Below are 27,172 nucleotides of genomic sequence, written 5' to 3'. Positions count from 1 at the left end.
TTTTGTATTATTTTTTTTTAGGAAAGTTAAACATTGATAATTCGGTTTAAGAAAGCACAACATCTTTTTGGCACCGTGCAACAATGACGGTTTCACTTATTTCGAAGTAAAAGCGTGACATCCATCGTTTGTCTTCTTTTTAGGCGACAGTTTTCTTTTTAAGAAAGTGCAACATCATTGCCCACGGCGAGCAACATTTGCCGAGTGAATGTTTTCAGAGATGAAGTAGGAACGCTACAGTTGTTTGTTTCTCGTCTTCTCAAATCATTTTTTCTTCAGACTGTATACACGGCATTGGCAGGTTTATCCTGTATTACGTTCATACTGTATGATACATCATAGTTGGAGGATATTTTATTGGAGACGCTTATTATGAACCCCCGTTATAATGTACAGATTGGCTGTGTTCCTCCGGGTACGTTTTAAAAAGGGTTGACTGTAATTCCGAGTCGGGTGGGTGGAGCCTTTTATGGTTTGCGGAGTCTGGCAAATGAAACGGGGTGGGCATGTTCAAGCCCCCCCCCCCCCCCTCCCGGTAGATGGCGGCGTCCGATTACGTTTCCAAGTCAGAAAACAAGAAAGTCGATGCCGAGGAGGTGGAAGCATTTTGTACTCCGCCTCCCTTTCTTCTCCGACGTACGCGATGACATAACGTGCTGGCAAAAGTGGCCTTTCGCTGAAGCGAGGCGTCAAAAAGTAGAGAAAAAGTAATAAGTTGGTCCTTGATGAGAGGAAAAAGAAAACCAAGAACAAGAACAACATCCTTATCTGCTTAAGTGCGCCGACGCTTGCATTAGTGACGTGCCGAGGTTCAAGTTGAGTTCACGTAAACAAAACCCGGCGCCTTGAGTCGTTCCCCCTTTTAGCACTTCTTCACGGCCGCACATGAAAAGGTAACGCGCTGAATAATTTACATTCTTTACGTAGGGAAATGCAGGGCTTTTTTTTTTTTCTTCCCAAGATTAAAACGCTTTGATTTGGCACGAAGGACCGGCGCTTCGGCTGGGAGCCTGCAGGCCAACATCGGCACTGCCGCTTCGCTTGTTTCGGTCGCAATAATAGAAATGGCTCTCGGTGGGATGCAAATTAATTAGCACCTCTCGGACAGCATCGATAAAAAGAGTAGTTAGTGCGATGTAGCTTTTACGGGGGGAATGCTCTTTGTAGTTCATATTTATAGATGGAATCTCATTGGAATTACCAAGTAGTACAAAGTAAAAGATACAGCTCGCCCCCCGCCCCCCTCCCTAGGAGACAGCCCTCTGCAGGCTTACTCTACTTGTTATTTTATTTATTAATTTTTTGCTGTTGTCAGCGTGTGAATGCATCCACAAAATAATGACAAGACGACGCGTGTACCTGCATGGAATGGGCGCGTCCGTTGAAGGGCTGCGGCTCGGTGAAGAACTCGGTGCTGTGGTCCAGCCGTCCGTGGCCGCCGTACAGAGCCTCGTCAGAGTCCAGCTTGATTTTGTACCTGGCACGCGGCGGTTAAGGAAAGTCAAGCGACTGCAGGCGGCAAGCAGATTGACTTCGAGAGAGGAGTTCGGATCACAAGTGCTTTGGATTGGACGAGCCCGAATCTTCACGTCCCATCGGCATGAACTGGAAAAAAATGCGATCAGAGTCATTTCGTGACAGGCCGGGCCAAAGGACTTTTTTGACTTGATGTGAAAAAATACATAAAGACCTACCTGGGATTGAATGCCTGGATTCTTGGGGGGGGGGGGGCATTAAAAAAACATCTTTGGCATTGAATGAGTTTTTGTTTTGTCCATTATTTTTTGACCTTCTCTTTCTTTCAGCCCAACGTACCAGACTTGAGTTGTCAAGCGGGCCCAAGCACGGATTGCCTCACTTTGAGCTTCAGATGTGATTTCTTGCTAAATCCAAACAATCCGCCTTCTCTTTTTCACAGTCAAGCTGCAATCTGACAAGGTGCCTCCAAGGCCAAAGCGACGACTACCAAGCGGCTCAAGCGAAAACTCCGGCAAGCTTTGCAGCAAAGAGCAAACTCCTCCGTCTTTTCCCCGTACGTGAGCCGAGTCTCTGAACAATCTACCGACACATCTATTTGCTTTTCCAATCTCGCGACAAGGCCCAGGAAGACATAAAATCGTCCATCACACGCACACACACACAAAAGAAAATGCAACCACAAACTGAGCAATCCAATTTGTGCAGCGCGAAGCGACGACAAAACAAGTGCAATCGAGAAGACGAGTCAAAAGGAGGGCCCGTTCGGAGAGTCCATCTCGGCGTGAAGGGCGCTGGGATAAAGATGACGGGGGGCAGAATGGGGAGGGGGGCTGGCAGAAAAGAGGGATAAAGATGTAATCCAGTGCGCACTTATCGGCCCGTCTAAAAGCAATTGGCTGGGCTGAATGTCATTGAAAAGTACTTTTTGTACGTTAGTTTCAATGGGCGAGACTCTCCAGCAAGTCCTTGCGCGCCCGACTCTTGAGTGGCGCCACTTCAACGCAATGCCATGTTGGCTCAACTTGTACTCTGCACATGATCCAAGGAACCCATGTTCACGGTCAGATTTTGAACGTGTCATACAAACGTTCATCTGCCGGGCCTGAACAAGAAGCTCACCGATTTTTGTATGATCGGATGACGAGGGATGGGAATTGGCAAGAGTTTAGAGATTCCGCTTCCGTTATCGATACAAATTGATCCGATTCCTTAGCGCTTCTCTTGTTGAAGTGTATTCAGGGGTGTCCAAAGGGGGAGAAACGGGGCACCCCTGGGCATTCAAACTCAGGGGGTCATCGACGGCCCACCCGCCCCGACGACAATGTTGTCATGGGCAGCAAAATGTCTTTTTACGAGCGGCACACCAGACGCAGGTCAACCGCAAAAATTGAAACCAAATTTTCCGTCCGATACCCCTAAAAAGAAACAATTTTCCTTTGCATGTCGGGGGAAAGCCTGAGTTGTTCGTGGTAGTTGTTCATTTAAGCCGCTTAATACGATTCATCATTTTGTGTTTATTCGTTCAGCAAAAAACCCTTTCAAACAATATCCAAAGGTCATCATCAGCAAAGTTGGCCATATTGCGTTGCATTAAATCTTGGAGACGCAACATCAGGTTGAATGTGCTTTGAAATGGACGACGGCCAGTATTTGAAACGGCAGCCACGTGAGCGCCGCAAAGTGCCGCGCGCGTCGGAACAGATTGCCGTTTGATCTACCGTCAAGCAACAGGTGGCTGCCATGGCGCCAGCTCGTCGCTCTCGCTCCCTGTCAGAGAAAGCTGTCATGGCGCGGGGCCTGACACCGACTCGTTTTTACGGGGACAAATCCACACCGCGCTGCACTTACTGCAACCATTTATTGTGTTCTTATTATTCCAAACGTACAGTGTCAGGATTTAATTTTTTTTTTTTTTTTTTACATATGTACTTATCACACTTTACTCAATCACTGGCAGCCATTTTCAAAGCAAAGTTCCCTATACCGAGAGCCGCTTTAAAGTATTTTGAATGATCCTTCAAGACCCACAAAATATTGTGTTCAGATATACAACCTAAGAAACGCGCCATGAATTCCATCATCTTTTCTTACAAACATGACACACACTTTCCACGAGCTGCTGTGCCACATCTTCTGTTTATACATTTACATACTCTGTTTGAGTATGAGATGGGAAAAACAGGGGAACGGTGGTGAACCGTGGCAGGAATGGTCAGCCAACCAAAATGACTCCAATAGTGCAACGATTACTCATCCAGGAAGTCTCAAAAGAACCCAGAATGGCATTCAAAGAACTGCAGGCCTCCTGACTTAACCAGAAGAAAGACAGTGGGCAAACAATGGTATACATGAGAAAGTTCCAAGACAAAAAAAAAACAAAACAATAAAACAAAACAACCCAAACAGAGGCTCATCTCGCATTTGCCTAAAGACTTTTTGATGTAAAAGTAAGACCATTTATGAACAAGATCATGTCTTGCATTGTGGTTGTAGTGTGGTAGGTTGGGGCTGCTTTGCTCTTTCAGGGCCTGGACAAATGAGATACTGTGGTATGACCTTAGATACAGAGAGACTGGAAGAGTCACAAAAAGGAATGCGTATTGTAGAAACCAACTAAAGGTCATACACTATATGGACATTTACCTGTGAAATCTTTTTTACTTTTGGTTTTCGTATAGAAAGACCCAGTAGTCTCTCTCTCTTTCTCTCGCACACACACACACACACACCCACACCCACACACACATACCGGTTAATGTGTTTTGTGGGGACCACTTTTTAGTTCATGTGTGCGCACGCGCACACACACACACACACACTCACACACACACACACACGCATTTAGTGTTCGTGCAGGAAAGAAGACAAGCTGATGAGGAATTGAATTCATGTCTCGCTCTGCAATCACGCTCCTGGCCGGATTGTTTTCTAGTCATCAATGGCTGCAATCACACTGCCCAAACTCAGCTCTCCTCCCAGCTTATTGGACAAAATCGATAAGAATTCCTCCATCTTGGCCTTTTATTCACATTCATTGATGGGAAGACCTTGCAGCCCGACTGCGCCCGTCTGCAGCCGCTAACAAAGACAGAATCGCTCAAAAGTCCAACCACCAACTTGGACAAATAGGAGGTAAATACGCTCGGAATTATCGTAACGGGGCCTCGTTTGACCGCTTTGGTTTTGTTCAGCCGTTTATTGAATGGGACAAACAGTCCAACGTTCATATACAAATACGGTAAGAACATTCTCAAGGAACTGCAGTAGGGCACAACCTACGGCCCGACGCTCACATGCAAACAAACACTTCCAACACATGGCTGCTACAAGAGGGAAAGTATTTGCACTTCATATAAAAAGCCAGTTTATTCCTTTGCATTCTCTTTTATATTTTTAGATAAAGAGCTTAAAAAAAAATGAAGAAACACATCAACGATGAAATGTCGCCCCCCCCCCCCCCGCCCCGATTGGCTGAAATGCAAAACTTGTCACTCACTTAACTGCCGCATTCTTAGCTGAAAACACAACAAACATCGTTGAACCCCCCCCCCCCCCTACAAACAACAAATCCAAAACCTGCGAGAAAGCCTCCCCCTTCAGCGAACAACTAAGGCTAAACTTGGCTCCGCCCCAACATACAAAGATCATTCAACAGTCGAGATGTAAGACTTGGCCATACATCCTTTGACACTGATTACTTTCCTTTGAGGCAGGGCTTTGGTGCCATCTCGGGCATTGCAGAAAGAGAACAAAAGTACAACTGTTGATTGGTTCCACAGGGGTTAAAAAAAACCAAACAAACATAACAATAATATGTGATTCTGAATAGCAAAATGCAATTGGTGGGGGTTTTAATGTAGAGCACTCAAGCTCGTAGACAGGGCCACCCCCTCAAAACAGGCTAATATCAAATCCAAATAATTAGCCCCGTGGAAGGAAACTTGGCGAAAGCATTGAACGGACATGTTCTGAAGACACCTGGGAACGGTTTTCCAATTGCAGGAAGAAAAAAAAAAAGCGTCATGTCTGCTTTTGGCCTGCGGTTCAAAACAACGCGGCGAGTCAAGCATGAGCGGCTCGGGTCAGTCTTGAGCGGCCATTATTTTCTGCTCCGTGACCGTGCCGAACCTCGCGCAGCAAAGTTTGTGACAGGCGCCTTGTAATGAAAAAGCACTTTGGCGCACGTTCGCCTCGTTCCGTGTTTACCTCGGCTGCCTTTGAGTGGCATTTTCATCTGTCTTCGCCCCTAATTGGATCCTCGGCACATGTTCCCCGTTCGAGCATCTGCATCTCCTCGCGACGCCTTCACACAAACACACACATGAATGCACGCATGCATATACCTATCTATATCTATACTTGTATATCTTTATATCTATATCCAGATAGAAATATAGTATAGATATTGTTGACGTCTGTGCCGTCTAATGACAGCATCCGGCATCGGAGGCCTCTCCTTAAAAACATGAAAAGCGTGCGGCGAGGCGATTAAGCGCCGCGCCCCGGCTTCACCCCGTCAAGAGTGATTGTAATTACGCCGCGTTTAACACGCTCGCAATTAGCACTCGATATTAAGAGATTAGCAGCTGCCGCTGTTGTTCTTTTTTTCCCCCGCCCCCTTCTTCCCCCATCTGCAAATAAACACCGCGGCCATGTTTGCTTGCCGCCTGCTGCGTCGCTTTTATTTTTATCCGCGGCACGCTTTTTGTCTCCGATAATAAGCGACGAAGCACACTCCAAACTAAATATGGATCTAAACATGCAATCCGCTTTAATAAGTGACAATTTCTACCATAAAAGCGAGGAATTGCACTAATGTGTCCCATTGATTGAAAGGCTTTCAAGTGGATGTAAGCGACTGAAAATCACAAGGGTTCTTGCTCTGGTATTGTTCATGGAACCCTAAAGGTTGAATAATACACATTGTGATTGGAAATTGTTTCAAGTTGTCAAACGAGCCACATCTGCAAAAACTAAACCTCCATTTTTTTAAAATTCGTAACATTCCATTTGTAATGGAACAATACGAGAACACAAAATGTGATTGGTTTAATTATTCTTTTTTTGTTGTTGTATCAGTTGCAACCTTTGCCACTACCCAGAGCAGCGGCGCTCAAAAAAAAGGATACTTTCCTGGCGCCTGCACGGCCACCTTGTAGTGCTGGAAGCTTTTGCTGGGGTGGAAGTTGAAGACGAAGAGCACGTTGGCCCTGTCAAACACGATGACCTTGTCCTCCTGGTGCTTGGCGCTCACGAAGGCCTGCAGGGGAGGCAGCGGGGACCCGAGCGCACGGCATGAATAGTCATTATCTTTCTCCTCCTAGGCGTGGATTTAGAGGATTACAATAGGGCGCGCTACGTATCAGTCGGAAGCGCCTTTGCGGATTCCAGGTGGCGCTCATCTCGGCAGACGGGCGCGTTCGTCAGCCGGGTTCAGCGGCGCGCGCTAAAGTGCAACTGGACTGTTTCGTTAGCGGGCTTTTTTTCTTATTATCAACGTCAAACGGACGCGTATTCCCTGGAGCGCAGAATGACATCCAAAACGAGTCTGTTTTTTTCCAAGGAGAAGCAAAAGAACAAAGCAGCGTGACTAAACGGCCATCACGTATGGAAACCAACATGCATGTAAATGTTAATTTATCGAGTCCAGAATGTCGTTTCTAATGTATTTATCAAACCACAAGTCAATGTAGTAAGTATGCTGACAGGCTCATTTTTACAAATATATTTTCATTTTATACCTATGACACACATGGGGTGAGTGTGTAAGCGTGCGAAAGCAGTGTAGTAGTGAGGATGTGGATCAAGTTGACCGTTCATGCAAAGTTCATGCATCAGTGCAGTGTTTTTCTGAAACTGTTATTTTGCTTTTATGTGTTGTTTATGTTGTTATTGAGCAGGAAAGCATTGTTTAGATATTTGAGGTATCTGCCGAATACTGCTTGAAAAGCATCCTTTCATAATAAGCTCTTTTTTGCAGAATATTTCTCGGGAATGAGGACTTTCAAGAAACTTATCAATGTTCAATGCTGTTTAACTAAAGAATGTTAAAGGTAGAAATGTCCTTTTTCTTCGCCAGATGAAAGAAAAGAGTGTTGAAGCGTTCTTTTGGTGGGTTCCAATGCTAATACAGCCAGAGAACTCCATTTTTCTGGAGGCTTTCAAAAATGAGTCAAATGGTCAAAAACGGCCTGCACCGACCGGCTCTCCCAATTTGAGAAAAACGTCTGGCATGAAATGACTTAAGTGATGTGAAGGTTAGGAAGCACAGCCAGATGATGACTTCAGTGCAACTTTCCCCCACTTCAGTGACAAGCGCTTGGGAAATAAAAGTAGATGATTCGCGATCGATATGAAGGAGAGAAAAGAATGTCGGCCGAGCGGCAGAGAATGGTTGCAATTATCCCGAGTTGGCTTCGGAGGAGGACGACAGAGTCGCAAGGTGAACAAGGCTCTCTTGCGCGATGACACGCTCGCCGCGAATCAATTACGCACACTGGCGCCTAATCCCGATCGATTTACTCTGCGTTTGCATCATCTCGCTCGTGCGGAGAAACACTCAGCTAAAGCGCCGCGATTAATTGAAGAGCCACGACGCCGGACGAGAGCTAGATCCGAGCGAGAGGGAAACCTCTCCACGGTGAACTTGACAGGCGCCCGTTTCCTTACCGGCGGGGCGGCCAGCCAGCCGTACTTGTCCTCGGTACGGTTCATGTCGCGGTCAAAGTCGTAGAGCTGACGGTAGCGCAGATTCGTCATGTCCAGCAGGTTGAACTGCCGCCGGGCGTAATGGTAACTCTCGTTGTTGCCCTCTCGGGGGAAATCCAGCCACTCGGGGTGACCGAACTCGTTCCCTGCGGCACACCGACAAAAATAGAGAGTGAAACGTCACCGCAGATTTGCACCGGGGCTGCTATTCGAGGCTCTTTTCATGTTGCAAACGGTCCACGACCTGTGCAGAATCCCGGCGGAGCCTCTGGCTTTTCATGTTGAGAGCTGCAGAACGTTTATATCTGCTTCCAATTTGGCGGTAACCTCCCAGCACTTCAAGTTCCCGTTTGATTTGGAGAGCCGGCAAAAACAAGAGCTAGCCTACGTGACTGTATCGAGATTACCGACGTTGTGTGCTAAAGCAATGTTTCTTGGGTAATCGTTCTTTTGGTACAAATGTGTTCAAAACTAGATCTGAAACTTTTACGATACGTCCTTCTTGTCCACGATAATACAAATTAGAGGCTGCTTCTCTCTACACGGTAAACACCTAGACAGAATACAGCTGTTCTTAAATAATATTTAATCATTGTCTGGGAAGAAAAACATTTCACGCATTTGGCTCTTGAGCGAGGTTCCACTGTCCTGTATATTTTCCTTGAATGTCAACAACTGTTTTAAAAGGTGTTGAACCAACATCCCAGGCGGTCAATCAGCTTGGAGACGTAAACCCGGACAAATCCCGGAGGGCAAACAGCCGCAATGCCACTTCCCCCCCGTCTCAGCGAGAGATGAGTTGATGAATCCATCAGTGGATGTCACGTCAACATCATAAAACAACAGCCGGCTATAATTGAATTCCCGGCAGAGGTGGCAAGGCACGTGCGGCCGGATGAAGCCGCGCGACAGGACAATAAATGGCGGTTGTCGAGCCGCACCTCCAAGAATTAAAAAAAAAAAATTGTCAGGTTAATAGGACGAAGCAGACGTAAGAGAGATTGACAGCAGATGCTAATGAATTTCATGATCTGGCTGTTAAAGGAGTAGCAGACAATCGGGCCTGGCCCGTCAACATTGCAATGCAGCATCTATGGAATAAAGCTGTGAATGAGAGAATCGCTGTTCTTAACAAAAGAAAATAGCTGCAGAAGGTAAGGTGGTGTTGACTTGGGATGTAGCATCCAAAGCATACCAGAGGTGGGAGGGTGCTTGTGTCAAACGGAACTGTGGAAAGCCGGCTCCAGGGTATGACTAATCTTGAACCCAAAACCGGTAGCAGCTAAAAACTAAGGACCTTATTTTCGTGCACAAGTGGCGTTTTCTTTCTATTGGTATTTTGCTAAACTCGCGCAGGTACAATAAAAAGGGGGTGTTTGCGCCGTTGTGGGCGGACCCCCACCGCCACTCGTAATTGTGCCACAGGGCCAGAAGGGGGCAACTAAAATATTTGATATGATAACTGACAAAGAGAAAAAAAACTAAAACAATGACAAAATCAAGCTCATAATACTACTCCTCGGGTTTACCATGATAAAAACCTAAATGCCGTACGGCTGGTCCTTCGGTGCCTAATGAAGACGAGATTTGATATTTCATTTGAAGTCAATGCAGTTCTTGCATAAAATCGGGCCAATCAGGCCGGAAAGTTGATGCGAGATTCTGCCGTACGCATACATGTAGAAATCAAAAGTATTATGATGGCGTCGGTCGGCTAATTGCGCGGCGCTGCCGCGGCTGTTCCCTTATAACGAGGGGGATGAATGCGAGGCGGCCATGTTTACGCGAGGTTACGTCAGGCATCTCATTAGCGGTCAAAGCCAGACACACATCAGATAAACGGCTGACAGTGACACGGTCCCCTCAGTAATTAGCCGTACCATCAAGCCGCCGCGATCAATGTGTTTACCACAGGAGGGATTTCTGGCCAAAAGGGAAGATCAATGAGGGCGGCGGTGAGGCGAGAGCAGATTGTAGATGGGGACGGAAAACAACAACAACAAAGTTACACGGCCAGGGTGCGTGTTGAAAATATGTTTGTCATAAAGGAGAGGAAGCTTTTTCATCACAGTAAAAAAAGACAAAACAAAAATTCCTAAAGAAGGCAATCTGGAAATGAAGTTACTCTTTTGAAAGTCTATCAATTACGACACACAGGAAGGAGCCCGGATTCAAACCCTGCGACGATTGACGCTAACCGTTAGCATGTCAAAGGCGTTCCGCATTGTTTGCTGGCATTAAGCTAAGCGGACGTTCCTACGACAAAACTCTGTTGTTGTTTTCAATACACGTGTAGTTCTCTTTGTTTATCATGTCAATGTTGATCGTAAACGTCAACTTTGTGTATTTGTCTCGGTTGTGCGAGGTGGCCCCACAAAAATGGTACGGTGTGGTGCTAATCGACCGAGCAGAAGGAAAACGCGCACCGACTGATTTGGAGTGCGGCAAAATATCTCTATCGTGTGTCAGGCAGGTCATGCGGGACGTCGATTCCTTTCATGCTTCAATCTCGTTTGCCGTCCATACAATATGGCTCAACGATCATTTCATGGATCCAAGACATGGTCCGGACTGACCGCGGCGGCAAATAAGCAAACATACTTTCCAAATCGTCGCTGCCAAAAATACGTCATGTAAAACCGAGCAATTCGATATGAAAAACAAATACAGCACCGTGGCCCATCATTTTGTTTTAGACAACAACAACAACAACAAAAAAAGAATCGGTCACTTCTTCATTTTTGACTGCCAACTGAAAATGGAAAGAACGGAATGATACACTGATTCACGATCACGGTGTGCATTAAAAAAAATATATATTTAAATGAATAAAATACAAAATAACAGTTTAAAAGGAGAGAAAGTCTTTAACATAGCAGACACCGGGAGAAGTTTCCAGTTTGGTCATTTCGCCTCGTAAATCCGCAAGGTTATCGGCAGTCCCGGTGAGCTGTGAAAGTCAGCCGACGCCAGGTATGCTGATGTCGCGATAAAAAGCCGCGAGGCGTTTCACGGCAGCCGCCGCGTTAATGCCATCGACGTTACAGTATCCATCTCGCAGCCTCGCTGTCGGTCATGGGTAAATAAACGGCACTTCTCAAGCTGGGCAAATTGATTTGCTCTGGCTCAGCACCGCTAAGTGACTCTGCCGTCATTGATCCGATTGGCACGCAACGTCGTCGCACCTTCCACGCTAACTTTTTCTTCGGGCTCGAGTGACATTTGAGGATTCTTTGGAACATTTTCCAACTGGTCTTGCAAAGACAAGCTTGCCCTCGAAATTTTGACCGATTGCCAGCAAATTCACAAGTGATTTATTTTATTCTATTTTTTTTTTTAAAATAAAACAGCAGCCGACCGATGGCGCGTTATCGTTAAAAATGCGTAAGTCGTGTCATTATTATCTCAAGGCATCACTGTATCCTGACAGATAAAATGGCTGACACGTTTTATGATTTTGAAAAAAGAAATTTGCGTTCACATATGCATTACATTTCACAGCAACAAGACAGGCTTGACTTGGCTCCTCCCCGACGTCCAAAGCTTGTCTGTCGGTCTTGACGTACCACTTCATGTCCTCCCTTTGCACAAACTGTGCTACATTCCGATTCAGAGAGGGCTGTGTCGCCATCTTGTGGCATTTCAGAACAGCAAATGGGTGAGTTTGCGGTGAATCGCGGCGGATAGTCTTAAGAAAAAAAACGTGAAAAGCTGAAATCTCTCTACGTTCACCACTGGTCTACCTTGACATCGCAAACGGGTGACAATATGAAATTTTAAACATATTTGACTGATTGATGCTTCAAGTCTCAAACTTCCTCTCTGCAGTATCTGTTCTTCCCGTTCATTTGCCGTTTTTCTTTTTCTGAAAGAAAAGTTTCAACTTTCGCCCATGATGAATGTTATCTTGCAACGACAAGCGCCACCCCTTTAATGAGGCCGACAGCAGCTCTCAAAGGAGAACAATATGCTTTTTCTCTGCCTTTACTTCAGCCGGCTTTGCGTGTAGCCGTACGCTTCAAACGCTCGTTGGCAGAATGAGGAGCGCGTCTGAAAAGCGAGACGAGGTCGCCGCTGCCGCCTCGCTCGCGTCGTTACATGACGGGGCGCTTGTATTGCGCCGGTGCAAAAAGCAGAAAAGGTTAATATTGTTCCCCGAGTTGCATAATTACTCATGATAAGCGACGCATTTGCACGACGTTTTCCAAAATGCGACGGACGTTTTGGGCTAAAGGTGAAAAACATTTGAAGACTGTTTTTCGAATGTCAAGTCAATTAGTGGCGACTGATCAATGGTGGTTATTTCGCAAAACAGGGATCTTAATTGATTTGGAATCAATGTCGCTGGGGGTCGGAGCGCCGATCGGCACGACACGACCTCTATCGGGCACACTTCTCATGTTCAGTCTTGCTCAAACATTCATGGATTGTTTTTTTTTCCCATATCCAGCTGGGATCCTCTTGATTTGAATACAGTAAAGAGGGAGCCCGGTCTCAAAAGAGGCGACTTCCCGGTCGACGCAGGATGAGCCGTGTCCTTCTGATGTGAGAGTGTGGACCGCTCCACTGATGTCCAACCCCAAATCTCATTCTGTGGGAAAATGAATGGCTGCAGCAGGACCGCGACCCTCGCGAGGAGGTGGATGGATGACTGAATCACTCAGTGCTGCTGACTGACTTCGAGGAAGCTAAGGAGGTTACGCAGCCAATCGGCAGGTGGCGCTAACATGCAGCGAATGCCGCGCGCCTAATGTGTATTTACATCAATCCGGAGAGCACACGCAGAGACCAAGGTCGACGTGTGACATCTTTAATTAATCTTTAATGTCCTTAGCAGCGGGGCTTTTGGCCACACGTTTGGATTTCGACTGTGCTTTACTCCACACCCGGCGGTGCAAAATGGCTTTCAAACACTGCAAAGCTACATCGATGCTAATCTATGACTCACTGATGGTGACTTGTCTCGGAATGTAGCCATGAAAGTTAATGCCCCGGCCGCCCCACCCATCCTGATGGAATGAAACTTTAAAAAGGGTATTTCATGCTATTATATGAATTGGGATTTGCCAGAGATTAAAGTTTGGGTCTTGCCCTGAAGCAAAGAGGGGGAAAAAAAAACAACAAAAAAAACACCATAAAGACATGAAAGTCCCTCCCAACAAAACACAGTCGGGACCACCCTCATTTATGAAACATTTACAGGGCGGCATGCTGCCTCCTTGCGGTCTGTGGGGTGAGGATGAAGAAATCTGTGCTCGGATCGCAGCGGTGGACATTTAAAAGGACTTGATTAACACTGGTACAACCGGTGTAAATGTGCAGACGTTAGCATACGGCATAAGCGGTTCGGATAATAGATGGACGGATGGACTGTCACCCGGGATTGATATTTCATGCTGCCATATCAAATACTCGACCATGACAAATAACAAATTGGAAATGTATGAGACCTCGTTTATGCCACAGCTGCCCTGGTGAATGCCAAAATCATTTCTGTACTGGGCCGAATAGCAAGCTGTATGTGGAAGCTCTTTCCGCTACATGGTATGATCATTAATTTTTTTTTAAAGCAACATTTCAATTCTTTTATGTGAATTTTCCAGCGTACTTCAAAATGGCTTCTTGAGCAATCTGAATGAGTTCTGTACAAAATGGAAAACATCTAGCGCTCACTAAAATGGAATGAGTTCACTTTAAAGCACGTCACGGCGGAAGGTCATTTTGTAATTTGTTAACCACTAAATATAGTCTGAGCAAAACAAAAAAAAAAACAACAACAAAAAATTGCTGAGATCAAATTCACGGTTCTGAATGATATTAAATCCATGAGGAAACCCTGTCGTAACCTACTGAAAATGACAGAGGGGAATTCCGTTTTGTGTCCAGGTTGAGATCTAAAATAAAGTTGCCAACACAACATTTGATTTGCAATCAAATTAAAACTGTGACTTTAATTCTGTTCAGCAAGAGAGATGGAATGGTTGACTGTCCATTTTAAATCATGCCAAAGGTAAATAAGCGGTCTTGTTTAAAAAGGAAAGAAAAAATAAAACCTCAACCCTATGTCCAGGTATTTCTGGCTCACGGTAGCATAGCCAGCATGGCGCCGCTGCGAAGACTCACCCATGAAGTTGAGGTAGGCTTCGCCGCCCAGAGCGTGCGTGAGCAGGCGGATCATCTTATGCAGCTGCATGCCGCGATCGATGACGGGAGTCATGGGAGCCAGCGAGCTCATATTGGTGTACATCTCCTTGTCCATCAGCCAGAACGCCAGCGTTTTATCCCCGACCAGGGCCTGGCAAAATGATATGGAGGCTTGGCTTCAGACTAAATTTCCCTTTTGGTGAGCTATGTCGAAAAGTGAGGGAAGTGGCGACGTCCATGTTAGGACGCAGCATCGAACTGCGAGGACTGGAAAAGATTCTTTTAAGACCCGCATTTTATTGTGTTCCGTGACATTATGAGCGGCAAACATACCAAACCAAAATGGAGACTTGCTTCTTTCACCGGCAAATCACGTTTGTTTCTCACTTTTTACGTTCTTTCATAGCGTCACCCAAAATACACATTTCTGATCAAAATGTGGAGAAAATGAGCTTTTGACAATGAATGTCTTTGATGCTAATATTTCTTTGCTTTACAAACAACAAAAAAGACCGACCGAGGGCTTTTGATGGCAAAATCGGAATTAATATGCAGACATCGCTGTGAACAGAGACGATTAACTGTATGGCTCGACTTTAAAGATCAGCAGATTTTTTTTGGGACGCGGTGTTGGTCATTCGCGACAAAACCAAGCAAATCGCTAACCTGGTCGTGACTTTCAGCATAGGCGATGCTCTTTTCCGTGTAGCGCCTGTTGGTCAACGTGTGGACGATGTTTCCTATGTCCCATTCTTCATCCTTTAACTCCTTCAGGATCTGCAGCATGGGGGGAAAAAAAAAAGAAGGAAAAAAAATGTAATAAATAACCGTAATGATAGATGAGCCAGAGGGATCCATTTAGGGGGTTTCTGACTGATGTCCAAAGGCAGCCTTTATTTCAGCTTGAAGGCATTCCGGAGTTTTCTCTGGGTTACACTTCTTTCTCAGATCAATCTCTTGTTGTGACATCTCTATATCTGCCCGATGAGTGGCTTTAATGGAGTTTTTAATAACTCCTCCGCAGCCCACGGGCGGCGAGGCGGTACCAGAAGAAGGGCAAGGTCACAGCCTTTCATCCAAACGCGGGGATTCCACGATAAATCCCAGCGAGAAGAATCAATGGGCAGATGGCGGCCGGGCAGACTCACCAGCTTCCCGCTGGGAATCATTTACAACAGGGCTCGCCCTGCCCATGCCTGGCAGTCGCAACGGCTAATGCGCTGTTCCCCCGCGACGTGGCGCAGATTTTAAAGCGGTCGTAATTCTTACGGAGCTCAGAGAAAATAGAGAACGTTTGCGGTTACTAATCACAAGAACTGGTTATTTCTGTTAGCTTGTTTATGGCATTTCACATTACAGTATGTTAGCATTAAGCTAGCACATCTCTGAGTATGATCTATGCTCACTTTGCATGTGTTGCTGCGCCGTGCGAGTTAAAGTAGCGCCTCTTTGAAGGTTTACAAATACCATAACATCTCCGCAAATTTCTGTTAACCCGTCTAAAGTGTTTCACATGATATGCGAGCATTAAGCGAGCGCACCTCTGAAAATTGTGGTGTGCTTAGTGTTGTCGCTCCATGTGCATGAATGAAGCAGGTGTTCGTAGGTTTCTAAAGACCATGAAATCAATGCAAATTTTTATTATCCTGTCTGTGACATTTCATGTTATACAGTATGTTAGCATTTAGCTTGCGGACAAAATGATTAGAATTCCAAAACTTTGGTGTTTAAAGATCTTTTGTTGTGTGTATCAAAACAATAACATACACTACAACTTTATTTATACAGCGCATTGTACAACAGCTGCAGCTGGAACAAAGCACTTGACATATAAAATAGTACTACAACGGCAAAAGAAAGTGAAAACAGTCATCCGTCAACAAAGCACCAATCACCGAAAACAGAAAATAAAGCCAAAGTATCAAGAGGGTTGCTGGCGCACTGTTCGCAAGCTTGAAGCAAGCCCGCTCGGCCTCTTATTTGAAGAATTGTGCAGGTGAGAATATGAGAATAGGCAGGAAGGAATACTTTATAACATTATCTTTAGGTGTGTTTTAATAACTTTAAATAATTTCAAAGCATGTGGAAGAATCTATTTTGGTCTCTTTAATCTATCAGGAAAGTATTTCCCAGGAGGAATGGGCATTCACTGTAATCGTTAACAGTGAGCTACAAGCTACTTCCTAAACGGAATAAAAGCTATTTTTCCATCCCGCATGAGGCCTCGGTGATGGACGTACGTAGCCCGTCTGGCTGGATGCTGGATGGGGGCAGCACGTGACGAGTCCATACCGGTGACAGGCTTGAAGCGTGCCAGGTGGAATTGGCCTCGACAGCTGACTGACAGCCGAGGAAACCTTTATATTACTCGACAGAGAGGTAATCCTTGGAGTAAAGGGGAGTAAATTGTGCCGATCAATATGTCCAAGATGAACTGGCCGGTCCAACTAAATGGTGGCTCTTGGCTTTCTATATTTACTGGAGGGGGGGGGGGGGGGGGGGGGATCACCTCTTCACCTTAACCTTGTGGGTTCATATTACTCAGTGAAGGACACCTCAGCAGAATCCTCCAATATACAGCTTGACACAGGACTGTTGTGCTGAATATATTTGTCGGTATACTAATATAATTAACATTGGGCCGAGTCATCACCAACATGCAATTGTTGACTGGGAAACACTCACAATCACGATTTCGTTGTATTCAACCTTAAAGTTCAATCCATCCGTTTTCTAATCCGCTTCTCTTTAGGAGGGTCGCGTGCGTGCCGGAGCCTATCGGGGCCGTCTTTGCGCAGTAGGCGGGTTACGCCATCTGATCGCAGGGCACACATAGACCGACCATCATTCACACGCACAGTCGCACCTCGGGACACTTTCGAGGGTTCCATTAACCTGCCATGCAGGTTTTTGGAATGTGCGGTGAAACCGGAGCACCCGGAGAAAACCCACGCAGGCACGGGGAGAACATGCACACTGCACACAGGGAGCCGGAATAGAACCCTACACCTCTGCACTGTGAAGCGAACACGTTAACCAGTCACCCACCGGGTTGCCGTCTCTTGGAAAAGGGCATGCAAAATAACCTTGAGTAATGAACCACGTGCCGCTTCACCAATGTTATAGACAAATGGATAGTATGGAAGACCCCCCCGCCCCCTCCCCTACCCCCAGACTCACATCACTGCACCATTCAGTCACTCCAAATCATTCCTGCTCACTGCAAGCTCACCAGTGCTGTGGGAGCAATTAATCGGGTAGCGGCGCTGTCCAAGCGGAGACGGGGAACGACCCGCTTGGCGACCACAGGCTCGACCGCGACCCGGACCCTCGAGCCCCCCGGCGCCGCCAACACTCCACTTCATCAATGGTAATGAGCAGCAGCGCAACAAATCTTACTTTACAAGCCGGCTGTCAGCAGCCAAGCCAGAGAGCACTTGGATTAATTAGGCAGGGATGGAAATGAGGGAAAAAAAAAAAAAAAAAAAAAAGAATGGAAGTGCAGCTTTACAGGTCATTAGAGCAACCTTTAGTGCAGTGGTTCTCAAATTGGGGTCCCCGGACCTCTGAATTTCCACAAGGCATAGTTTGGAGACTGCATGCTAATTTGCAATAAATGGTGTCATATCATTTTTTTAAAAATGTAATCCCACAGATGGAGACCAGCGTAACCTGCTAAATCAATGACAGTGATTTGAAGTTGGACCGGCAAATTGCTGCTGTTGTATTTTGGGAATCTGCTTGTTAAAATATAACAAATACCAAATCATTTCTAAGATTTCTATTCCCATGCGGTAAATCACTCCGTACATACTTGGGAATGTAAGAGCAATGATTACAACTACAATGTTCACTCTGCAACTATTTTGAACAATTTCATGACGCTAATCAACTCCCCGCACCACCGCCACATCTTCTTCCATCAAACACGGCGGCCGGGGAGGGTCATTATGCACTAAAAATCAACCCGGCGGAGCGACAGCAAGCAAGGAGGTCAAAGCCAGATGCGGCGTAAACAAGCAATTTTGATAAGCGGCATCTAATTGAAAGAGCTTCTGCCGTGTTGGACGATCTAAAGAAAAGCGCTGCGGAAAGAAACGTGTATTTTCATTCAATTCAATTAAATGGGGAGAAAAAGAAATGGGGCTCAGAGGTGGTTGGGGTCGAGAGAAAGCCGAGGGAATCCGGCAGAATTTCCCGTTTCTTATTCCCACCTCTTACTGTTCCAATTATATCCAGACTGCAACTGGGGGGTAAGGCCACACGTTCACGTAGCAATTAAGCAGGGCAGCATTATACGAGTTAAACCGATTCCCATTTTTAATATCATAAGTGGGATACGCATTGCCAGACAATCGGGCCAAATTTCATCAAAGTCACCAGAGGCTCGATTGCTGTCCTTGAAAGACTATCCCTGAGCGATTTCCACAAGGTGTGGCAAGAGTGTTTTTATTTTATTTTTTACTGACACAGCGACTCCGATATGATAAATGTTCAATATTTACGACTGGAAATCATAAAGTTTGCAGTAAACATTGAGTTTGTGCACTTTTTAAATTAGTATTTTCTGGCAAACAGGATGTCCTGTGGCACCGTGCTGCCTCTTACAGGTCAGTCATGGTACTACGACAGACAACTGGTTTGAGGGAGGAGACTTACGATTGGGCACTTTGATGTCAATTTCAGTGGACGGCAGAGATAAATAGAACGTCCCAGACACGGTTGAAAACGTGCGGCTTAATCTGTTGAATTCTTATTCCACTGACATAACATTAATTTGATGACAGCGTTTCGACTCGTGGCGGGCACATAAAACATATTGCAAAAAGAATTTGCGCCTTGACTTCCACTTTGACATGCATTTGCACTTTGGGATAATCACTCAGAATCCTCTGACCGGTGATCCATCAATCGAGCCTTTGTTGAATTTGATCACCAGAGGGAGAAAAATGCTTCAAATAGGTCCGTTTATCAATATTTTTACCCCCCTCGCATATTCCGCTACTTCTTTTTATTAAAGAAGTAGCATCATTTTCCTCACCGCCTTGAAAAAAGTCATATCGAATGAGTCACCGCGAGGACGGGACACAGCGTGACGCCAAGCTTGCGGAACTGAGGGACTCAGTGGGTACAAATGCAAGGCTAAAAATAACGCCGTCTACGTCTGTCTATCTTTTCCCGTTCTCATTCGTGTTCCAGCTTGTTAACAGCATTCCCTAATTGACGCCATGAAGGAGCAAAGCCTCGAGAGAGTTCCATACATCATATTGTCTTATCAAGATCAAGCGCATCCATCGACTTTCTGGCACCTTGCAATTGTGCTAATTGGCATACATGGAATAAACATATGGTAATGGAAATTCTGTAATGGAGAATTCATTCCTGGTGTAAAGAGTTTGTAAAGAGTCATTCGTTTGCTTACGAGCCCGGCAAAACAGAAAGGCGTGCCAAGACTGCGTGGGGCATAGTTAAGTTACGGGTGACATATATTAGCAATGCGAGACATAAAGCTATGTGTGGCATAACAATCGCACACCCATACGGTCAAAAAGGTCACAAAGCGATCGGTGGCATAACAATCCCACCATGTTGTATGCAGCCTTGAGAGATTCAAAATAATGAGTAAGGCTGATGTACATAAACAACCACAGCATTTATGGTTCTCCCTCTTTGTAATGTATGATAACATACACAAGGTACCTTTGCTAGCAAATGCTAACATTTGAGCAATACCTGACAAGAGAGTTACGAAAACATCTTCCCGTTACTGAGCCTTTGCCATTTCTAAGGCCTGGTTGGCAACATGTATGGCCATAAGCGATGTAAAAATGCTACTTAAAACATTGACTGTATTGTTCAGAAAAGTTTTAAGTGGTATTTTTTGGAGGGGTGGGGGGGGGGGAGGTCGGACCTTTCTTCAGCTAGTTGCTGAGACTCATGTTCGCCTTTTTCGGCACACACAGTGTCATCTTGATGATGATGAGGCTTATAAAGGTGTGCGAACTGGCGACAGTCACGACACGGCTAATTAATTGATTGTCAGAATTTTACCCTGCCAAATATCAAAATCAGCATAGAATTTAAAAATCCCAACTGGATATTAATTTAATGCACAATTTAAGCCTTGAAAACACAGCTTAAAAAAAAAGCAAGCAGGCAACTCTCAAATTGTACTGAGAAGTCAAAGCATGAAGGAGAGTTTTCCAAGGTAGCTCAGAGGATAATCCTGTGAGTGTTTACTGAGCTGGAGGCTTCAATCCAAGGAAAGTAAAGCTGGTGTAAGAAGCAAGCGCACTTGGAAGGTCAAGCCTGGGAGTCTTCTTCTTCTTCTTCTTCTTCTCCGTCTCTCCATCTTCAACACGGAGTAACCGCCACCGCTGTGAGCAACTGGCTTGATGAACGATGCATAAGCTTCCACGGACTTCCCCCTCCGGTCAAGAAGAACAATCAAGTGTAGGGCGGGAAGAAGCGTGCCGTGACAAGGTCACATCCCTCGCTTAAATATGCAAAAAAGGTTTACTTTCATATGTTGGGATTTTTTTTTTTAAACTGCAAAAATGTCACCACAAGTACTATTTCTTCAGATTTGTCTTCAATATAACCAAAGGATGCAGGTATCGTCACTTTCAAAGATATGCAGTCGCGAACAATCGCACAACAGTGTAGTCAAAAGAATCACTCCCAAAACTATGCATGGCATATCAAATGCTCACGCAGTCAAAGCAACCACTCTCAAAAGCTGTGTGGTAGAACAATGACACGCTGACGGAGTCAAAAGAATCATACTCAAAACTATGTGTGAAATTTCACATTCACGGGTTGGTGTCAAAACAATCTATCTCAAAGCCATGCGTGGCATAAATAGCCCATGCTGCTGCAACGAAAACAATCACTCGCAAAGCTAGGAGTGGCATAACAATCACACGCTGGTGCAATCAAAACAATCACAATCAAAGCTATGTGTGGAATGACAATCACACACTGGTGTCAAAACAATCAGTCTCATAGTGGTGTTTTTGTTTTTTTTTAATGTCAGATTTTTTATTTTATTTTGTAAATGCCTTAAAATGCTGTACTTTTAATCATGAGTTACCTTGTGTATGAAACTCGTTATAGGAATAAAGTGTGTGGCGGTGTCAAAACAGTGACTCTCAAAACTGTGTGGCATAACAATCCACTCGAAAAGCATCACGTGTGGCATTACTGGAATAAATCTTGATCTTGAAACAATGTGAATGACACTTTTGACTTTCTTATACACTCACACAGATACGATGATGATTTTCCAGCATATCAGCAATTGCGCACGCGCTGTATTACGATACTCAGCGTATTGTTGGAAAAATACCGTAGTATCATATTTCGAGTGAATCCAGGTTTCCCATCTCTTCTAATTGGACAGATGCAAAATCAGAACAGATGAAGTTCCGAGCACCCAACTATCCATAACAAGATGTGAGCGTGCATCGTAACAACAAAATGAAACCATCTTTTTTGCATGGACGCATGGCTGTTGGCTCATCACACCTGAATGGCTTTTCAGACCCGTTGCGGCGCTCTTATAAACAATGTTTTCCTCCCTACCACGGTGGGCCATTAAGTACTTCAGCATCGGCACTTTGGGCTGAAGAGGCGAGCTTGAGGGTGCTTCAACACTTGTTGTGCGGCAGGACATCCACGGTATCCTGTGCCAAGAATTTCCCATCCGGCATGTGAACAAGCCCCCCGAGTGCTCGATTGTATCTGTCCAACAACGTCAAAATGACAAGAACAAAAAAAGGTCCATTACAAACAACAAAGCGAGTGACGGCCAAAGACTTTTGCGCAGTAATTGCAACCAGCACGTTTTAAATGTGGCTGAGCACGTAGCGGCGCAATTTGCAGCAGAAATGAGAGCTTGTCACCTTCATAAAACATTTATTTTGGACTCATAAGATGTAACAGCAGGCGAGGAAATGGTGTGTCTGATGGGAGGTTTGCCCAAAATACCCCTCTTGTAGAAACGATTGTCCTCGTTACAAGAAAATGTGTCTTTCCGCCACTACCCCAGAAGGTCATGCCATGAAAGCGTTCGGCCTTGAGCCCAAGGTTTTTGGGGAGGGCTGGAATGGATTCATGGCATTTCTAAGTCATTTCATCAACGGAGAGACGATTTGAAATGCAATTTATTTGAGTCGTGAGCCTTGTGACAGAACAAATTGAACTCATATCCCAAGGCAGGACAGACTTCGACTGTTATTGCTGCGAATGGAGGGAGAAAAAAACCATCACATTTCCTTACTTTTTACTTCCGTTAATTTGGCCCCTGCTTTAGAGTTGAAGATTTACGCTGTGAACAAGCGCCATGGTTGTTTTTAATCGGCAAAAACTTCAGACCGATCACACCGCTGCACTTTCCCACTTCTGTGTTCGATTCCGAAAAAGAACGCAAACTATGGATGTGGAGCTTTCCTAAAAAGATGGCCGCAGATGCTTTTGCCACCTCGACCCTCGATACCAAAGTTGAGGCGCACGCTCGGCGCGGCTCCGTGACAATGATGACCTTCACGTTAAAGGAAAACGGAGAAAACCTTCGTACGTAAATGCGTATGCGCTGGAACTGCGCTAATTACTCAGTCAAGCGCAAGGTCACCGTGAATGAACAGGTCAAACGGTTTTACTTTCACTATAGCAACTGTGTCTCGTAGCACCGTTTCTTCCGTAAGTCTTTTGTTTGAGGGGATGAATAATGACCTTCCCATTCAGTCATGAGGTGGTATTAAAGATGAAAAAAAAAAAAAAAGAGTGCTGCCCGAGGAACAAAAGGCTCGTTCCTGGAAGATTAAACCTCTTCCACAGCTCAGGGGCGAGAAAAATAATACTCAAGTGCTTCTCACACGAGGAGACTTTTGATCACATTATCTGAAAAAAAAAAAATGCACATGTTGACATGTAAATGGGACTTGTGGATGAGATGAGGGAGCCAAACGTGTTTGGCGCGGAAAAGCGTTGGTGGAAGCTCCTGATAGCAGTCGCCAGAAACATGCTGCTCAGGACAAAATGTGGCGATGCGGCACAATCATAGTCAGAGCTTCAAATTGGCCCTAAGCCAGAGAAGAGAGGTACTGTAGGTCTGTGCTTTTTTTGAATGACATGACGATTTATTACAAATTATTTTGCGCACCCCCAAGCTAATGCCTGCCGGCAGCCTGAACTAGCGCAACGCGTACCACGCTTTCGACCCTACTTTTGAACTCTAAGCCGTCAACTCGACTCCAGTGTATTTTTCGAGCACTTGAAAACAAGCACCGCTGTATACAAAGTACTGCACGTGGAGTACAAATAATTCATACAACACACAATGAAACAATAAATGAATAATTAAGACAGTAGAAAGCACACAAACAGTTAAACTAAAAATCTCATCTCATGCCGAGTCAAAAGCCAAATTTAAAAAACAAAAACACAAAAACGTTTTCATACAAGTTTTAAAGTTTGGCAGCTCTTGAGAAAGGAGAGGCTTGACTTTAGCCAGCTGCGTAAGATGAATGAAGTTGGATTTGACAATGACACCAATTTGCCGTTCTAATTTCAAATCACTGTCCAGTTCAAGACCCAAGTTCGAGACTGCTGGCTTAAGATAACTCATCAGATGTTCGTCAAAACAAAACAAAACAAGTGAGTGATTACAAGTAGATCACCGTACCTGAATCCACTTATCGGGAATGGCCATTGCGAGACGGTAATCAAAACCTAGGCCACCTTCCACCACTGGCCTGCAGAGGGCGGGCATTCCCGACACGTCCTGCGAAAAAGTTGGATTTGCACTTAAGAAAAGAAGAAAGTGAGAAGAAGAAGAAGAATACAACCTGAAATGAAGCAAAGTCAGCAGTAAAAATTTGTGGCGTCAAAGTTTGATGAGCCCTTTGAGGTTTCACCATGAAAAACGGAGCCCGGGGGGAGTTATTCATCACTGCTTTCAGCTTTAATGAGTATTCTTTCGACGAAGGAATCAATGGGCTTTTTTTGGTGATCTCAACGTGCCAAGCAATTAAGTTTTTGTAGTGCTTGTGTCCTGATAAAAAAAAGGCCAATGCAGCCAACACGACCATTCAAAAACTCATAGTAGCGCCCCCTGGAAAGTTAGAAAATATGATGCTGGACACTAGTTTCACAGATTGGCACTAAATTGGGTGGACATGTTCATCCTAAGAGAGAGCACATGTCATCAGTCATTTTCGTAGGAAGCGGCAATTTTGGGCAAACTCCAGGATGGCAAGCAAAATCGCCAAAATGAGTCCCGATGGGAAGCAGCTAAATTTTTGCCCACGCCAACTGATGCGCACCGGGTCCCGTTTGATCATTTCAAGGGCCATACGATCTCCGTGATCAAAGTCGCCCACTTTTGACCCTTTTCAGTGGTTCACTCAAAACCGAACCTTTGCAGTTAATGAAAGTTTTAGAACAAGTTTGACCCTGGATTATTTCTATTTGCATTCCTTCCTTTGGGAACGCTGCTTGGAAATCCGAACAAATCAGAAGGTCAGAAAGCGACCCCGGCATGGATTCTTGGGAGGTTCCTTAGGCCAACAGGAGTGACATCTCATTGCCTTTGCGTATTACTTCCTAATTACAGCAATGAATAGGCAAGGAAGCTGCGCTCGCCACGAATAGTCGCCGCAGGCCATGTCATTACAAAAGACGACCTCTACCTCCGCCACGGTGATGCACTCGGGATACAGCGTGTGCAGGATGTGATTGGCCAGCATCAGGTACACCAGCGAGTCCTCGTCCACGTGGAGGCCAAAGTACTCGCTGTAGTCCCCCGAGAAGGCCACGCCTGCGGAGGGAACGCTCTCACACGTGACTGCTTGTACATAACTCTGGCATTCAATTAAACAATCAAGTTAACTGTTGTCTTTATCCGAATCTGTGCCCAAGTTCTTCTTCTGGGTTTTTTTTTTGGGGGGGGGGGGGGGTTGAACAATGGCAGCCATTTCTAGCTTTGGCATTTCTTACCGATGCCGTGGTGGTGGTACAGCATGGAGGTGACGCCGTCGAATCGGAAACCATCAAACTTGTATTCCTCCATCCACCAGCGCAGGTTTGAGAGCAGAAAGCGCAACACTTCCCAGCTAGCAATGCACACACACACACACACAAACGCACGCACACACACACACACACAAACGCACACACACACACACACACTCGCGCACACACACACACATTGAAGGTCAGACACGGCAGAGGCTTTGAATTATTCACATGGCTCATCATGCACTTTGAACACTAGAAATTAATTTCCACCGCCGCAGGACATTCACATATTGATAACCAAAGCGTCATTATGTCGCAGGCTGGGCGGCGGTGGGAGGCGTTTTCATTAACATCGAGGGCTGCGCGCTGTCGCTCAGGTTTTCTCCAAAATAAGCAGCGCTGCCAAAAGTACTCACACTCGAGACTAAGTTGAGGAAAGGTTGCTCGGGAAACGGGTGAAAGTCATCACGTTGACGAATATATTTGTCGGTGGCAGCCAACGGCTGGACAACAGTTGACAAATATAAACCTCCGCTGCAGTGAATGAGTTACTTTTCTGCACATAAGAAACGTTCCTCCTTTTGTAAGCGTGCATAGCGGCTCTTCCTTTTTAAAAAAAATAAAGCTCACTTCTGAAAAGACAATCAGAGCCGACAACATGTCACACAAAAACAAAAGACAATCAGAACCGGAAGGAGAAGTCAAGCCAAAAACGTTTTCTTTGCAACATAAAGGCCCCAGTAGTCGAAAGACGGCATTCGGATTGCATTCGTGGACTATCCATCCGTTTTTATCCATCGTCAAGACTGTGCCCGTGTACATGATCTGGAGCAGTTCAGAATGGACGGTGTTCTAATACGATGACAAAAACATGAAAGAAAATACATCATACGCGCCGTCGACGAAACAATTGAATTGTTTAATATAGTCGGCGCGACCATCGGCCGACACTACTGGTTCTGAAGGAGCAGAGTCCGACATGGCAGCACGTAAAGGCTGAAATCGGATTGAGAAATGCGACAAAATGAAACGAATGTACTTTTGGCAAGACATTCATTCCAATTCAGGTCATTACTTTTCATGGCGTTGAGGCCGGCAGAGAGCCCTGAAGGCCCACCATTGTGAAAATGTTGCTTTTGACTCTTTTCTCAAAAGGACGGCAGTCTCTTTAACCACCGTCTCCATGGCAACGCGCCAAAGATTTGCTCATGTAATGAGCGGCAAATGAGGGGCACCCGCGACGCCGATTAAAGCATGAGTGTCTGACTCTGCATTCAACCAATTTTGCAACTTGGGCAATTGGGGTACCATACTGAGAACTGGTGCTGAGACGTGCACCTGCACATTTTTTTTTTTAAAAAAGGGTCCTTTATTCAGATATGAATTGCGAGTGACGTAATCAAACCATAATATCAATAATCACCCATCCATTTTCCAAGGCTTTAAAGAAAACAAAAAAAAACAACAAACGTTCATATTGTAAAGATGTTGACCAGGACCTGACTTTTCCCTCGATGTTCTTCTCAGCACTGAGTTGATGACGAAACGTAAGTACCGGAATCTGTGATCGTATTCTGCCGTTATAATAGTCCGTGTTTTTTTTGTTTGAGGGTCAGACAGCCACATTGGCCCGCTAGCATTGGTCCATAGCCGTTTGCGGTCAGCATTTTGTGCAAAAAACAAAAAAACCAAAGGACATGTTGTAGGCTGGCGGCCCGGTAGTCCAGTGGTTAGCACGTCGAGCAGAGGATTCAATTCCAGCTCCGGTCTCCCTGTGTGGAGTTTGCATGTTCTCCCCGGGCCTGCGTGGGTTTTCTCCGGG

The 27,172-nt window shown here is 45.4% G+C and overlaps 1 protein-coding gene across 1 annotated transcript in view; it reads right to left on the bottom strand.

Moving 5' to 3' along the window:
- gbe1b (glucan (1,4-alpha-), branching enzyme 1b) overlaps positions 1-27,172 on the bottom strand; it is a 48,754-nt gene that overhangs the window by 1,866 nt on the left and 19,716 nt on the right. Inside the window, exons 8-15 of the mRNA XM_086125264.1 lie at positions 25,330-25,445; positions 25,023-25,150; positions 24,017-24,115; positions 14,998-15,108; positions 14,311-14,482; positions 8,149-8,333; positions 6,609-6,739; positions 1,360-1,477 (exon numbers count right to left, since the gene is read on the bottom strand). Coding sequence (XP_085981390.1) covers positions 1,360-1,477; positions 6,609-6,739; positions 8,149-8,333; positions 14,311-14,482; positions 14,998-15,108; positions 24,017-24,115; positions 25,023-25,150; positions 25,330-25,445 — 1,060 coding nt within the window. The remainder of the gene's footprint in view (positions 1-1,359; positions 1,478-6,608; positions 6,740-8,148; positions 8,334-14,310; positions 14,483-14,997; positions 15,109-24,016; positions 24,116-25,022; positions 25,151-25,329; positions 25,446-27,172) is intronic.

This window comes from Hippocampus guttulatus, chromosome 12 (assembly GCF_054856545.1).
Source record: "Hippocampus guttulatus isolate MCC_2025c chromosome 12, RoL_Hgut_1.0, whole genome shotgun sequence".
NCBI lineage: Eukaryota > Metazoa > Chordata > Actinopteri > Syngnathiformes > Syngnathidae > Hippocampus > Hippocampus guttulatus.
Note: the sequence above shows the minus strand (reverse complement) of the source record. Positions and strands in the feature narration are given on the sequence as shown.